The sequence below is a fragment of the Callorhinus ursinus genome, unplaced genomic scaffold, assembly GCF_003265705.2.
Source record: "Callorhinus ursinus isolate GAN/ISIS: 27379988/994484 unplaced genomic scaffold, GSC_fseal_2.0 scaffold84, whole genome shotgun sequence".
Classification (NCBI taxonomy): domain Eukaryota; kingdom Metazoa; phylum Chordata; class Mammalia; order Carnivora; family Otariidae; genus Callorhinus; species Callorhinus ursinus.
Genome location: NW_027397146.1, coordinates 3,501,600 through 3,518,863, shown reverse-complemented (window position 1 = coordinate 3,518,863; position 17,264 = coordinate 3,501,600). Strand labels below are relative to the sequence as shown.

The window sequence follows — 17,264 nt, the reverse complement described above, 5'->3', positions numbered from 1 at the left end:
CAGATGAAAGAATGCAATGGGTAGGCCCCTGAAACGAAGGTCCGTTGTCTGGAACAACGTCAGGCTCCAGGTTAGGCAACTTTGCTGCTTCTAGCGAAGGTGGTGATACTGAGAAAATACAGGTTCGGTGAAACTCTTACAGCAGCGTAGTTTGTGCGTTTGTGTACAGCGGGTCAATGGCCCAGGAAGGCCACGCAAAAAAGGCGTGCGGAGCCTAGGCCTTCACTTGCCCCAGCATCCGCAAGGGCCCATTAATCCTTAATATTCAAATTCCTCCCACTAAACCAGCCCCTCCGCGCCCTAGCCGCCTCTTTTCCCCAAATGACGGTCGAAGGCAACCAATCGGGAGCTGGACAGAGTTTCCACCCCCTTTTCCCTAGCCGGAATGGACACAAACTCCAGCCAATTGGTAGCATCGTCACCGAGACCCCGCCCCACCCTGGTCGTCGCACCCAATGGCAGGAGGGCTCGCGGCGGTGCCGGGGGCGGGGCGCGGGCGCGCAGGTGCAGCAGCGCGCAAGCCGGCCGGGAGGGCGGGGCGCGACGTCGGCCGTGCGGGGTCCCGGCGTCGGCGGCGCGCGCGCTCCCTCCTCTCAGAGAGAGGGCTGTGGTAAAAGCCGTCCGGAAAATGGCCGCCGCCGCCGCTGCCGCGCCGAGCGGAGGAGGAGGAGGAGGCGAGGAGGAGAGACTGTGAGTGGGACCGCCGCGGCCGCGGGCGGGGACCCTTGCCGGGGGGCGGAGGGTAGGGGCGGGACGTGGCGCGGGAGGGGCCCGCGGGGTCGGGCGACACGGCTGGCGGATGGCGTCCCTCCTCTCTACCCTCCCCCTCCCGCCGCCGCCGGTGACGGCTCCCCCCTCGGCCCGTCACCCGCACTCGCGGTGACCGTCCTCGGCGCGGTCTCCCAGGGCCGACTTCGCCTGACGCCCCCCTCCCTCCCGCCTCCGGCGCGCATCCCGGCCCCCGGCCCCGCGGGCGCCCCTGTCGCCGGGGTTTTGCCTGTCGGGGCTGCGCGCGCGTCGTGCCCTTCTCGGGGCTTCGGGCCCGCGGCGTCGTCGCGCGCCCGCCGCCCCGGCCTCTCCCTGGATCGCGCTCTCCCCTCTCCCTCCCTCGCGCGCCCCCTCTGCCGTTACTCGGCCCCCCCACTGGCGCGCGTGCGCAGTCCGCCTCCCGTCGGGAGAGTGCGCCACAAGGGCTCCTGTGCTCTCACCCCCATCTCCAGGCTTTGCCTCCCCCTCCTTCTCGCCCATTCCATGACTTTCTGCCCCCACTGCGAGCGAGTCGGTCCACCATCTCTTTTCCCCTCTAGCAGGAACAAGTAGGTGGGAATTATTGTCCACCCACAAAAGGGACTAGACATTGTGTTCCTGGTCCCACAACTCATAAAGAGGCGGTTATAGTTCCCATCATGAACCTTAGGTAGGGGACTGTGTGTCCGGGAGCGCCAGAGGCTCTTCGGTGGGAGTGCTCCTCCAGGGTCTTTGGGGGGTTCCGTGGCCTCAGAATGTGAGCGCCCTCCCATCCTCCCCGCCCCCCTTCGCCGGAGATCTTCTAGTTACATAAGTGGAGTGGGACATAGTATGTAACCGGCTCCTATAGTTCTGGAGCGCGCCCTGCTCAAGATCATCATCACCAGATGGGCCAAGTTCATCGCATCGCTGTGGTTCCTGTCAATTGCCCCTGAAAGTTTATTTTCTTTTTAGTTTGGTTATAACTGAATTACCCAAACTGAAACTCAGGTGACTTTTACGTGGTGTGGCAATGTTTCTGTGGTTTTGCCCTGAAGACTTAATGTCATCGTAAAGAGTCTAAAAAAATTGCTTTCACAGAGGAGACCGTTAATGACCTTGCTTAAGTGGACCAGAGGTTGGGAAGGCTTGCTCTGGAATACCTACCTCTGTGGTGGTCGCCTGTGTTGTGAGTGTGTTCGTTGTGGATTGGTCACAGCAGAAATGGGCTCCACCACAAAAGTGATATTCCTGACTCATGGTCAGGCAGATGTGTGCTTCTGGTTCTTTTTCCAGGAACAGGAATGGACTCTGCAGAGCCATTCACACGTTGTGTCTCTGTTGTGTGGGATTAGTACCCCAAATTGTGAGACGGTAGGATCGAATTCAGGGGGGTGGTTGGTGATGGTGGAAGCAAATCTAGCAGCGCGTGACGCCAAGTGGCTTAGACTTTGCAAGACTCTGACAAGTTTTAGGTGTTTTGTTATACCAGAAAAATGAAGCTTATTTGTGCCGTGGTAGTAAAATTCAGTGTTGTTAATAGGCAATTATTACTTGAAAAGAAATTCGTGTTTCATGGCCAGAATTTTCATCTGGATTTCAGCGATTTCAGTTAACAAGATTAAGCTGACCTCTTGGGTCTTTTGAAATATGCTGGATCCTTATTTAAAAAAAATAAAACGGTGTCTAGGTTTCTTTGGTCTTTTAGGAATTTCCACCAGGGACTTAGGGAATAGGCTTATTTATGGGCTTTTTATGACTTCTGTTTCAAATCCCAGTCAGGAAGCCCGGGAAACACTTGCTTTTATTTTCTAACCCAGACACAGGAGAACCTTAAGGGACGCAGTCAATCTAGTAGAGTACAGTTGGTTAAATAAGTTGCCACAGATACCCATATGTGGCATGTCAGCTTGGTGGCAGATGACTGAGGTACATTCCTATCCACACACACAGACGCACAAGCCTCACTTGACAAAGATTCCAAGGTTTGTGCATCTCAGCTTATGACCTGACAGGATGAGGACTCTGCTTTGTTTTGCATCATTGGCAATGCATTTACCTCCTTGGGTGCCCCTCCAGTTAGCTGTTCATCATACCTCTAGCCTTTTATTTTATATATTTTTAAAGATTTTATTTATTTATTTGACAGAGAGAGACACAGCCTGAGAGGGAACACAAGCAGGGGGAGTGGGAGAGGGAGAAGCAGGCTTCCCGCCGAGCAGGGAGCCTGATGCCCGGCTCGATCCCAGGACCCTGGGATCACGACCTGAGCCGAAGGCAGATGCTTAACGACTGAGCCACCCAGGCGCCCCACCTCTAGCCTTTTAAACAGCACAGGCAGCTTCCAGAATACAGTTTTCTCTGAAAAGTGCCTGGTGGCATCTGAAGTCAGTACGTTCTAACAGCTTGAAGAAACCTATGGCTTTCTTGCTATTACGGGCTATCACACTATCCTGTTTCTTGTTACAAATGTGCCTGGAATGCTTTAAACCTACAGTACCAGGTCTTTATTTCACCTGACAGAGCATGATGCAGTGAAACACTCCTCGACTTTTTTGCTGTTTATGTATTGGGAGGGTTAGAATACAATTTTACATTTTATTTGCAATTTCTAACCAGAGTCATTGTTTCCCGTTTACCCTGCCTCTGTGTGGCCAAAGCTAGAGTGGGTGGAGAGGCAAACTGTGGAGTTTGACAAAAAGAAACTGTGGAGTTTGGCTAGATAAGTCCAATATGATGTTGCCCCCACCCGAATACTCCGTCCCCTATGTGGGCATTGAATGAGAAGCTTGTTTCTTTAACCTTGAAATAGAGAAGAGCAGAAGCAAAATTGTTAGTTCCTTACTCCAATCCAGTTTCCACCACTAATGTACCTGCCTTGGGACTGTTTGCATGATAAATGATGTGTCCTGATCGTTTATAGAGGTGATATCAGTGGAAATCTTTTAATTGGCTAAGGGCAGTTTGTTGCCAGGCTGCCTGAGTTATCTATGAGGAGGAGAGAATCCCAGAAAATGTTTGACATTTGTAGTAACTATAGTTGACCTTTGAACGATGCAGGGATTGGGGGCCGCGACCTCTCACCCCCGTGCAATTGAAAATCCACGTATAACTTTTGACTCCCCCCCCAAAATTTAACTACTAATAGCCTACTGTTGACCAGAAGCCTTATTATTAAGTTAAACAGTCGATTAATGCATATTTTGTATGTTATGTGTAGTGTATATGGTATTCTTAAACACAGTAAAGACGTTAAGAAAATCATGAGGAAGAGAAAATATATTTACAGTACTATACTGAAAAAAATCTGCATATAAGTGGACCCGAACAGTTCAAACCTGTGTTGTTCAAGGATCAACTGTAGTTTTTTAAGTGCATGTGGGTGGAGGGGTGGGGGAAACACAGTCCTAGACTGGTGGCGAGTTCCAGGGAGTGCGGCAGGACACCTGCTTGTTTTCACCACCCTCTGCTGTGGTGACATGCATGCAGACCAGCCTCATGTGGCTGGTAGACACGATCTTTTTTCTTGGGTAGAGCATTATTTCTGCTTCAACGGAAGGACCTTGTCCTCAATTCTTCTGTACCAGCCTTCTCCAGTCAGATTGCTGTTGTCACCACTGTGACTACTGTGCCTTTACCTCGTTTCCAGTAGGACAGATGTGAATGGGTTCTTCTTCCTTGGGCTTCAGTTACACAAAGTTATGCTCTTCTACCTTTCTCTGTTCTCTTTTGCCTTTCTCTTGCAAGGAACCTTTTCCTACTGAAATCTTGATTTGCATGCCATTACTTAAATACTTGGTTCTGCCATTTTTGATGGTAGGTATGCTGTTGCGGGGAACTGAGTGGGAGTGGGAATTTGGTGGCAGGCAGGGCATCCCCATTCCCAAATCAGAGGGGGTGTGTGTGGCCATTCTACTGAAGAATAAAGCCTTGACCTTTAGAACTTCTTCAGGGCATACTTATGTTGGGTCTGCTGGCATATGAAGGTGTCCTCACCATGGCTGTTTAGCAGTTCCTGCAGATGTCTGAACTCTCCAGAGCAAGCCTTAGGAAGGGTTCACTTGTCTTCCTTGCCTAGGAGCTGGGGGCATCATATATATGGAGCTGCAAATTACTGTTTTATTGGGTTTTCACTTAACTGCTTTCATTTGCTTGCTCTTTTTTCCGTGAAATCTTGAGTTAATCAAAGATCTTAAAATTTCAGAGCTGGAAGGAACCCTTAGTCCAGCTCCCTCAGTTTACAAGTAAAAAACAAACCGTGGCTGTGAGTTGTAGCTTTGCCAGGGCCTCCCAGCCAGGATACCGGTTTGATTTTTATTATATAGCTAACAGTAATACTGTTACCTTGACTTCTGGATTTCAAAGCATTCTATGACTTGACTGTTTCAGGGAATTGTAAGGCCTTACTGTACCTCAATAGATAATTCTAGGTACCATCCTGGTAGTTATAGACCAGCTGTAAAAGACTTGGTTGGTGTTGCCCTTCCTCTGGGTTTAATTACATGAGTAATTGTTTGTGTGAACAGTCTCTAAGTTGTATACTCTAGGCTTTTTTAGTCTAAAGGTGAAAGTGCTGCTCTTCGGCCAGCAAGCTAACCAGAGATTAGCTAATATGGGGCAGTGTAGGTTTTAACAAGGAAATGATGTTATCTTGATGAAAAATGTAATGACAAAAGTCTTCTTTTGAATGTATTCAAAAGCAGAAGAGAAACTATCAAACTAATAACTTAGATTGTTGAACATTGTGATTTAACTGATCTGAGAGGCTTAAAAGTGATTGCTCTGAAACAGACTTGCATATATTGGAGGAGGGCTTTGGATCTCCCAGGGCTTTTGGTTTCTGTTGGTGCTGCTTTTTTTTTCCCCCTCTCTCTCAGGGTTAAAGCTCCTTTAAGTGATGTTAACAACAGCTCATTTCAAATTCAGCTGCTTGAAAAAGAAGGCCGACTTTGCCTCTGGATTTCACGTGTTCTTTTTGGGATGACATTTTGATGCTGCATGTTCTCTTGAACATGTTTTCTCTCCCTGAGTATTTCTGTATGACATAGTGCGAGAAATACTTACCAGGGATCACCACTAACAGTATGCTTTATAGTGCCAAAGTGTCCCTCAGAGGTGACAAGACTTGTGATAGTGTCGATTCTAACACACATGAATCTTTATTTTAGTACTGTGTGTTACGTGCTAGTAATTTGCGGTTTATCCTTGTTTCTAGTAGGTAAGCTGGGAAATAGCATAGTACTTTGTCTATATGTTTATCTTCAAAATGTCCCAAATAGCCCTGGGAAAAAGGTCGTGCAGCACAATGGGGGCTTTCAACTTACGATTTTCTTTGTTTTAGGCTCCATAAAAATACAGACTCACCAGTTCCTGCTTTGATGTGACATGTGACTCCCCAGAATACATCTTGCTTCTGTAGACCAGCTCCAACAGGATTCCATGGTAGCTGGAATGTTAGGGCTCAGGTAAGTAACCTTCCTTTTTTTTTTTTTAGTATATGTCCTGGTTTGGCCATCTGTTTTTAAAAAAAAAAAAAAAGGAAAAAAAAACAAGATGTACTACTCTTGGACAGTATAAAAGTACCCCAAAGACTAAAGATATAACTGTGCCAAACTGTGCCATATAATAAAAAAAAGTCACTTCCCTGAGCCCTGAAAGGTCAGTTTGGGTAGGGTTACTTGGTAGCCACAGCGTGATCTGGGGGCGGGAGTCAGATTAGAGCCGGAACTGGTGATCTGCAACTTCAGTTCACCTTGAAGCAGGTCAGCTGAGCTGAGAGAGCGCTTTGACTGAGCTCTTCACCTGCCACTGCTGCTGTTGCCTAGCGGTCTTCAGCATGGTGCTTTGTTTGCTTTGGTTTTGGGTAAATGACTTCCTGGTCAATGTTAGTGAGCAGTGGTAAAACATTTTCAGATATGGGAACTGGTGTGTGGTCCCCTAGAAGGATGGCTTCCTGAAAGCTGTCTCAGAACAGCAGAGCATGGCTAATGGCTGTGCTTGCTACTCTCCTTCCCCGGAACTAAAGAGAGCACCCGGACATAGGTCTGGCTCTTGAGACTCTAGAGCAGAATGAATGCCTTTTGAAAAGCTGAGGATCCAAGCCATATGAGGTCTGACACTCAGGTGCTCTATAAGCCACACTTTTGGCTACTTTGGTGCCATTTTGTGGATTTTAATTTTGTAAAAATGAGTGGTTCCTTAATTTCTCAACTGTCAGGCTCAATATCTCAAGCTTTTTTAAAATCAGTGGTCACTCCACATTTGATGTTTTGACACCTGGATTTCAAACATTCCATGTGGTAAGGCAGAACATACTAATTGAATTTTTCCATTCCTTTTCCTAAGAAAAAATGTGAGTTTATACATATGCTGCCATTGTGATTGCAGCTGAGACCCCCAGGTAGCACTTTGTTGTGTCTCTCTGCTGGTTTCTGACACCTCAGTCTAAAGCTTTGTGGACATCCATAACATAGCCTAGTAGGGGACTTTGGAAGGGGCAGGGTTTGGGTAAAGGAGAATAGAAGGTGTGGAAGGAAGTGAAGAGCATTGCACTGCCTCCAAGTCCCAAATTTGGTTCCAGTCCTGATCCTGTGACTCAAATTGTCATTTCTCCTTTATTGCTGTGGGGTGTACTCTGGGCCCTGCTGACAGGACGTTCTTTGTACACCACGTATTTATGCTGGTGGGAGTTGTGTGGCTGGTGCTTTGTGCATTGTCTCAGAAACTGTGTGGACTAAATGTAATATGGGCAGTGAATGGGTTTCTTCTGGTAGATGTTAGGCCTGGGGGTGGTTTATGTTTTTAATAGTCTTTTTCTCAGATTATGAATGGATTTTATAAAACAGGCAGTGGTCACTCTATATAGTTTCTTCTAAGAAATGTAGAAAGGAAGAGAGATTTTAAAAAAATGTCTTATTACTTATGAGTGGAAAAGACAGCCATTTGAGCTTCAAGAAACTTTGAAGGGAATTCTCCAAGGACAGAACCTGTCTTTACTAGATAAGTGTTTGATATCTTATTATTTTTCTTCTTTTCCTTTTTTAAGAAACTATAAAAATAATGCATGCTTTTATAGAAAACAAACCATTTTAAAGTATAGCACGTAAAAAGATGAAAGCTCCCCATTACTCTCCATGCTCACTACCTAGAGTAACCACTATTAATGTAGATCCTTCTGAATCTTCTCAGGCTATACAAATATGCACATTTTGTGTTTTTAACAAAATGAGGATGATATTATACATATTCTACATCTGTCCTTGTGATATGTTTCTCTCTGCCTCATTTCCATTAAATGGCAGTGTGATCTGGTGCTGACTTAAACTGTCATGCATTGTCCCCCTATTGGCTTTCCCAGTGGTTCTCTATTAGAGATGGTACTGGATTGAACTTCCTCATGTGCCAGTCTTTTTGAAGAACAGCTGCCTAGACTTGGAATTGCTGATGGGTACCACCACATCACCTTCCAAAATGGCTGTCTTAGTTCCCATGACAGTCTGAGAAAGTGCCACTTCCCAGACCCTCCCAGAATTGGATGCCCATCTTTTAAATTTGTGCTCCTTGGGTTATTACTGAGGCTGAACCTCAGTAATCATCAGCCAGTTGCATTTGGTCTTTGTGAATTGCTTGCCTATTGGTGTTCTGCATTCATTCTTCCATCAGGATATTTGTTTTTAAATTGATTTGTAAGAACTTGTATTAAGGATACTCTTTGTCATCATGCAAATATTTTTCCTACCTTGTCGTATATCTTTTGATTCTGCTTGTCTTTTTTGATGTATAAAAATTTTTTTGGGAGATTTTATTTATTTATTTTTGCGAGAGAGAGAGAGAGAGAGAGAGAGAGAGAAAGAGAGTACAAGCAGGGGGAGGGGCAGAGGGAGAAGCAGACTCCCCACTTAGAAGGGAGCCTGATGCAGGACTCGATCCCAGGACCCTGGGATCATGACCTGAGCTGAAGGTAGATGCTTAACTGACTGAGCCACCCAGGCGCCCCTGATGTATAAAATTTCTGTTAGGATTTTTTTCTTTTGCTTTTATACTTAGAAAGTCTTTTCCTACCTTAAGAACATGTCAGTATTCGTCTATATATTTTTCTTCTTAAAAAAACTTGATGTACTATATTGATATATACAAAAGAATCTTATAGGTAAGTTGTCCTATGTTTTTCCTATGGTTATAAAAATGCTTGTTTTTGTATTGAACTTTGGGTAGGGATGCGTTCTAGAGCCCACTTAGCCAGTTGTGTCATAGCCATTCGGTGATTCAGTCATCTGGTCTTCACCTTTATCATATATTGACTTCAAGTAAGCAAAGCATCTCTTACTTTTTTTTTTTTTCTGAAGTTTTTCTTTGTGAGACTTGATGGCAAGCTGGTCAGCATATAATCATTTATTCATTCACCCGACAAGTACTTGAGCCCCTGATTCAAGGCAGGGGGCAATGTGGGGCCCTGCAAGTGCTGCTTTCTCCTTGACTTGGGGCAGGGCCACAGAAGTTGGAGTAACAGTGGCAACAGCTACAGTGCTCATTCCAGAAGACTCAAGAAAATAGAGGATCTTCACAAAGTAGGTTTTGGATAAACTAGGAGGAATCCAGAGGGTGTGTGTGCATGTGCATGTGTGTGTGTGTGTGTGTGTGTGTGTGTTTTAGATTCTGACACAGAAGTGAGAGCTTAGGGTAGACTGCAACATAAGCATCGTTTGTTTCCTAACTCATGTAATTGTGGGTTGATTTTTGTCTTGAATTATGATGAGGGCTTTTTGCTGTTGAAACAGTTTTATATTCAGCTAGCTCGGTTGTGATGGAATAAAAGTTGTGTACTGATAAAAATGGTAATTTTCTTCTGTGATCATTTTGAAGCATTTCTATAATAGCTCATAAAAATAAAGGCAGGCTTTTGGTGAATATATTCTTAGGGAAAAAGTAATTTTTTGCAACTTGCATCATTTAAATCTAATAAATAACCTTAAAACTGAAGTGGAATCCTGATTTGGATTGAAAAAATATTTTTTATTTAGAGAAAGGATATAAATGACTTATGATTAAGGAAAAAGCTTTTTGTATAAGGCTGGGGTTTTTTTAATGAATTTTTAAAAATGGGTGTATAGTACAGAATGAAAAAGGTTGTATAAGAGGTTATATGGTTAAAGAGCTCCTTGCCACCCTGTCCCCAAATATCCATTTTTCTCCCTGGAGGCAGCCATCATTATCAGTTTCTTATTAATCTGTGTGTGTGTGCGTGTGCGCGCGCCTGGGTGTAATTTTTTAAATGTGGTAAAATATACATAACATAAAATTTAGCATTTTAGCCATTTTTAAATGTATACTTCTGTGACATTAAGTACATTCTTGTGCAACCGTCCCCATTATGTGTCTCCAGAATCCTCATCTTGCAAAACTGAAACCATCGCCCATTAAACCCTAACTCCCTATTCCCCCTCCCCCACCTGGCAACTACCCTCTCTGTTTCTATGAAATTGACTATTCTAGATACCTCATATTGTTATCTATTTCATAATTGTGTTTATATATTTTGTGGGCATGTACACACAAACGAGTGTGAGTGTGTGTTTTTAGTTAATGTATCTTGGAGATTGATATCAGTTTCTATAGAGCCATATCATTCTTTTTAAGGGTTGTAGAAGAAATTCCTAGATGTGGGACTTGCTGGGTCCAAGGGTATATGCATTTTACTTTATTTATTTATTTACTTATTTATTTATTTTTAAAGATTTTATTTATTTGACAGAGAGATAGAGAGCACAAGTAGGCAGAGAGGCAGGCAGAGGGAGAGGGAGAAGCAGGCTTCCCGCTGAGCAGGGAGCCCGATGCGGGGCTCGATCCCAGGACCCTGGGATCATGACCTGAGCTGAAGGCAGACGCTAAACGACTGAGCCACCCAGGCACCCGGGTATATGCATTTTAAACTTGAAGAGATATTGCTAAATCAGGGGTGTCCTGTTAATTGCATAGTTTTATTTATTTTTTAAATATTTTATTTATTTGACAGAGACACAGCGAGAGAGGGAACACAAGCAGGGGGAGAGGCAGAGGGAGAAGCAGGCTTCCTGCTGAGCAGGGAGCCCGATGCGGGGGTCGATCCCAGGACCCTGGGATCATGACCTGAGCCGAAGGCAGACGCTTAACGACTGAGCCACCCAGTCGCCCCAATTGCATGGTTTTATTTTATTTTTTTTTTAAGATTTTATTTATTTATTTGAGAGAGAGAAACAGCATGAGAGGGGAGAGGGTCAGAGAGAGAAGCAGGTTCCCCGCTGAGCCGGGAGCCCAGTGTGGGACTCGATCCCAGGACCCCGGGATCATGACCTGAGCCGAAGGCAGTCGCTTAACCAACTGAGCCACCCAGGCGCCCCAATTGCATAGTTTTAAAGAAAAGACTACGTTTGAGTAGATGAACACACAAATATGGCTGTGGTGCTATTTGTAGAGACTAGAGAGCCGTTAGTTAGGCTAGGAAGAAATAATTTTTAGCAGTTAGCGCTAGAAAGCAAAACTTCGGAAGCTTCCCTTTCATCAGATGTGACCTCATGTGAGCAGAGCCTGTGAGGCACGATGCTTTATTTGACAAGGGGAACTTCAGCCAATTCTCATTTGTGAATTTTGAAGAAAGTGGAGCATTTTTATTTTGGTACTAAGTTGCAGTGGCTCCTTAGGACTCAGAGTTGAAGTATCCTGAAGCTGCTGGACTTATTTGTATTGTAATATGCATAAGGAATGTCCTGGAAGTATTCAGGACCAGATTGCTCTTGCTTCATTTCTCTTTGATTCTTGTACTCTTTATAGAGCAATACTTGATTACTTTACCCTATACCAATTTAGCATATATTATGTCATTTACTGTACTAGATGCTATGGATTACTCTCGGCTATCTTCTGATCTAAAGGAAGATACAGATAGGCAAACAGACTGTTACTTTACAGGGGGCTGAATGCTATGATGGAAGAATACTGACCACTAAGGGAGCGCATAAGTGTTAGAGGGGTCCCACCTAGACTTGGAAGTGAGGTCAAGGAAGAGAATTCTTTGAAAAGTGACCTCCAAAACCTGAACGATAAGGCAACAATTAGCTAGTCCAGGAGACGGTATGAGTTGGGGAGAGACCAGCATGTTCAGAGGCTCAGACAAGAGAGAACTGGTGGGCTGGGTCTCAGAGATGAGACAGGTGCAGCAAGCCAGGCCTGAGGGCGAGGAGCATTTTTGTTTGCAGAGTCTGCTGGAAGGAAATCAGACACACCACACCAGCTGTGCCACGTAGGCTCTGCTTTCCTTCTAAGCTGCATCACATTTTGAGATGTTCCTGAGCCCCAGAAGGCAATGTGAGGAGCTCTGGCCATTCATCCTGTCCCCTTTCCATCCGGCACTGCTCTGAAGGCCATCTGCCCTGAGCTGACTTCCCACCTACCCATCAGGTCCCCAGGGCTCCCACTTCAGGTCTCTTTATGGAACCTTCCTTCCCTCCACTTCTGCCCCAGGAGACCCATAAGGAGAGGGCTTCCCCTTCTCCAACACACTTCATTCATTGATACTCAATACTGAGAGGAAGGCAGGAGTTTGGGTGGTGTGAGAGTCAACTCTGGTGCCAAACTCAGAGCTTAGTTCTTCTGATTTTTATTTATTTATTTATTTTTTACCAAGATCTTCATGATGAAGGAAGCAGTGCATAAGCAAGCTCGCTCTCTTTTGTCAAGGACCAGGTCCACCCTGATGAGCCACCATGGATGGCACCACTGTAATCCCCACAAGCCTGGGCCCAGGAGGTTGGATCAGAGCCCTCTTTGCCTCATCTCTGCATGCCTACTTCTCTGCCCTCCCTTAGGCCATTCTGACCCTTCTGCCTTTGAGGTCTTGCCTTCCTGCAGTCCTCCTGGCCCTCTTCCTCCCTAGCCTCTTCACTCTGCTCACATGTTAGCTACTCAGGTGCTTTCTACTCAGACTTCAGAAATGTTAGCATTTTGCCCTATTCACATCCTCCTCCTCCTGTGGAATTCCATTGTGACGGGTCCAGTGAAATCCCAGGCCGTGGTTGCACTTGCTTGCCCTGCCTCCCTGAGGTAGCCTGTCCCCCAAAGGGGATACTCTCCATGCAAGCTTTATGCTCTGTTACACATAATAATATATAACATTCAAAACTGTTTTTACAAATATGCAGGAGGATTTCCTACTCTGTGTAACATTCTGCAACTCATTCTTTTTGCTCAGTATTTGGCTTTTGAGCTTGGTCCGTGTTGCTCTGTATAGACCTTCATTCAACATGTCTCCTTGTGCTGTAGAAACATCTTTACAACAGAAGCCCCACCAGAGCCCAGAGGGAGAATGGAATTTAGAGAAACGGGGATTGACATCTGGTTTATGTTTACATCCTTTGGTCCTATTAACCAAGAAGATATTTTTATTTCTTTGTTTGTGAAAGCTTTCTACAAAAAAAGGCATCCATTTTCTAGATTTATTAATAGGGCAGTCCAAAGGTTTTATTTTTAGATTTGAAAGAAAGCAAAGAAGGCTTCTGAGATATGCACATTTCCCTTTGTTCCCATCTTCTTTGCACCATTCCACATTGCTAAAACACGAGCTTGAGCACTTTTAAGCACGAGCTGACTTTCTACATGTGGATTATTTTTGAAAATATTAAAGTATTTTGTTTTTTTCTGGGACTTCTAGTGGTACTTAAGTTTTGACATTACTTTGATAAGTTATATTTTAAATTTGTCTATACATATTTAATATATTTTTAAAATATGAATTTCTGTGTGTTTGTTTTTTGTGTTTTTGTAAACAGCAGAAGGTATCAGTCCATATTAAGTACTAATTTGCTCTAATATTTTCAGCTGTTTGTGGAATTACACTTGGCAAAAAAAAACAAACATCTGCAGTTGTGACAGTTTGTCTTTCTGTTCCGCTTAACTCCAGAATAAATAATTCTAGTGAATTTTTTTCTAGGCGTGTAAGAACATAGGAATGATTAAAGTCGTCATAATACTTACGGAGTTAGGGAAAGTTGAAAGTCTTTTAAGAGGTTACCCTATAAAAAATGTAGCTTATAAGCAACTGTCTAAAATTTCTTAGCTACTCTTCCAGGTTGTTTAAGACAAACAAAAATGTAGTATTAAGCTGTTTGTTTAAATTACACAAGTAAAGCATCATTGCATAAAACTCAGAAAATGCATATGAAAATCACTCTGGGAATTCCACCACGTGGAGAAAACGGCTGTTGCTATTTGGTGTGTATCTTCCTAGACCAAGGGTTCTGACTCATGGTTGAAAATCCATGGGTTCCATGACCTTGGATGGGAAAAATACTTCATTTTGATTTTCACTAACCTCTCACTGAAAATTCAGTTTTCCTTCAGTGACAAATGTGGGCCACAGACTATGGTAGTATTAGGAGTACCTGTGACTTTGTCACCAATAGAGATGAAAGATACTTTCTTATCACATTACAGTTACAGATATTTTGGAAACATCATTTTTCTCATCATGCTTCAAACCTAGGGTAGTTATTTGACCGAGTTATTTAATGGTTTCCTAAAGAAGCACATATTACTCTGCACCCATGTCAACATATGTTGTTAGTCAATTTCTATGCATTTAATTTTATGCATTTCAAAACATTCTTCTGAGGGGAGGTTCCAGAGAGCCCAAAGGGTCCATGGCAGAAAAAGGTTAAGAACACCTGTGTACATTATACCATGCAACTACAAACATTGGAGCAGTCAGCACTTGAGTAGTCAGTATGTGGGGAAGGAGCCTAAAGAAAGCTCTAGAGCACAAGTGCAATAAATGGAGACAAAATGACATTTAAAGCTTACTTCAAATTATTCTGTCAAATATTTTTATTAACCCATTTAGTGTTTTGTAGAATCCGTGCAAAGTGTAATGCAACTAAAGCTGTTTAAGAATACTTCTTTTTAAGATTTTTTTATTTTCAAGTAATCTCTACACCCAATGTGGGGCTCAAATCCACAACCCTGAGATCAAGAGTCACATGTTCCGCCAACTGAGCCCGCCAGACACCCCAAGAATACTTAATAATCACATAAAATGCTTGGTAAATAATAGTGTCAAAGTCACCTTTGTTGTTGGCATTTAAACATTCTTCTAGAGTCTTCCTTATGCACTCTTGTGCATACATATTGTTTTAAATAAATAGGATTATGCAACATGTGCTGTTGTAACTTGCCTGCCTTCCTCAACGGTAGGTTGTGGATATCTACCCATGTCAGTAAAAATAGATTGATAACACCACCTTTCCCTAAGATAAAAATAACTTAATTGCATTTTCTTTTTTTAAAGATTCATTTATTTATTGGAGAGAGAGAGAGAGCAGGGGGAGGCACAGAGGGAGAGAGAGAATCTTGAAGTAGACTACCTGCTGAGTGCGGAGCCCGGTGCGGGGCTCAATCCCAGGACCCTGAGATCATGACCTGAGCCAAAATCAAGAGTTGGTGCTTAACTGACTGAGCCACCCAGGCGTCCCTTAACTGCATTTTCTAATTATAAAAATAATAATCTGTTCAATGGAAAAAATTTTTAGAAAATAAAGAGGAAAAGTAAGAATTGCCTATAAACATGGCACCTACAGATAGATAACATCTGGCTAATATCTTTACACCATTATATATTTTTTTTTGAGAGTGCGTGTGTGTGAGTGGGGGGGAGATAATCTTTTTTTTAAAGATTTTTAAAAAATGTATTTGAGAGAAAGAGCAAGCACAAGCAGGGGGAGGGGCAGAGTGAAAGGGAGAAGCAGACTCCCCACTGAGTGGGGAGCCCGACGCAGGCCTTGATCCCAGAACCCTGAGGTCATGACCTGAGCCAAAGTCATACACTTAACCAGCTGAGCCACCAGGCACCCCGAGAGAGAGAATCTTAAGCAGGCTCCACGTCCAGCGTGGAGCCTGACATGGGGCTTGATCTCATGATCCTGAGATCATGACCTGAGCCAAAATTAAGAGTCATCACTCAACTGACTGAGCCATCCAGTCACCCCTTTACACCATCGTTTTTGATGAGTACATTGACATTTCATTGAGGTCTGTGCCTCGATTTAATTGAGATATCCATTGATTATGTGTTTTCATTGCGCCAAATGGCAGGTATGGCTGTGTGCTGATGATTCCACTCTGTGCCTGCATCTCTTGATTTCATAGGACTATTTGTTATAGTGACACTCAATTCTAAATGATGGTATTGTTCCACATTTAGTAACTTTTCATCTGGCCAGTACAGTTCAGTTTAAGTACAGAATTCTTTGCTGCTCCATGCTGAAAGATCCACGGTTCATCAGGCTGTCATCCAGCCATTCATTCCATGATGGAGTTAGGTGTCTACAGTACCTCAGGCACTGTAGTAGGCAGGCTGTAGGATGACTGAGACAAATTGGTACCTTTCCTCATGGAACTTAAGTTTGGCGGGAGAGACAGACTTTAAATAATAGACAAGTAATTATGTAATTACAGCAGGTTAAGTGCTCTGAAGGACTTGGGGGGTGGGGGTGGGGAGAGGGGTGTTCACCATGATCATGAGTAATAGGGAAACAGTCCAACTTGGGAGGGATAAGGAAACCTGTGCTAAGGAGGCAGTATTGAAACCGAGAATTGAGGGGTGAACAGAAGTGGGCAAGATGCAGAGTGGAGGAGGGCTTTCCTAACGGAGAAGAGCATGTGTGAAGGCCCTCAGCCTGGGAGCTTAGCTGTCTCAGGCACTTAAGGAAGCCCTGTGTGGCTGGAGCAGAATTGGGTGTGGGTGGCAGTGATTCAGGGAGACAGGTTGATGGGCTAGGTGCAGGATTTTTTTTTAAAGATTTTATTTATCTTAGAGCGAGTGAGTGTGCTTGTGCAGGGGGAGGGGCAGAGGGATGGAGAGAATCTCAAGCACACGGCGCTGAGCACAGAGCCCAGCTCGGGGCTGGATCTCAACAACCCTGAGATCATGACCTGAGTGGAAATCAAGAGTCAGTTGCTTTAACCAACTTAGCTACCCAAGTGCCCCAGTGCAGGATTTTTTATATTCATGTCAGAGGCAGTAGGAAACTATTGAAGGGTTAGGTTGTTTGGGGTTTGAGTTTTTATCAAAATATTACAGCCACTCGATAACAATATAACTTGTCTCAAAACAGGTTATGGTGAAAACAACAGCCTACCCCTTCCTCTTCCTGTTCCACAACCCAGATATGACAGCTTTTAACTGTTTCTACTTTCAGTTTCTTTGATGGTTACCTTCAAAATTAAGTCATATGCTTATACATCTTTCTTCATTTACCAACTTTGGGGACTTATGTTAACTCCCTGAAATGAAAGAGGATGACTTAGCATACATCACCTCCCATGTTGAGACTCATATTCACATTTTCTCTGTAACTTCAGTGGTTCCTGTTCCATCAACTTTAGTCCACATGGCACTTCCCTTCTGTTAAGGTGAGGATACTAATGACCCTGCTTTTCCTCCCACCTTTTCCCCACTTTTACCTCCTGAAAGCGACACTTGACCATATCAATTCTTACTATTCTCAACATTT

The 17,264-nt window shown here is 44.0% G+C and overlaps 1 protein-coding gene across 1 annotated transcript in view; it reads left to right on the top strand.

The window, feature by feature from the left end:
* The first annotated feature begins 547 nt into the window (after positions 1-547).
* MECP2 (methyl-CpG binding protein 2) overlaps positions 548-17,264 on the top strand; it is a 54,067-nt gene continuing 37,350 nt past the window's right edge. The window contains exon 1 of the mRNA XM_025862924.2: positions 548-690. Within this exon, the coding sequence (XP_025718709.1) occupies positions 629-690 (62 nt within the window). The 5' untranslated portion in view covers positions 548-628. The remainder of the gene's footprint in view (positions 691-17,264) is intronic.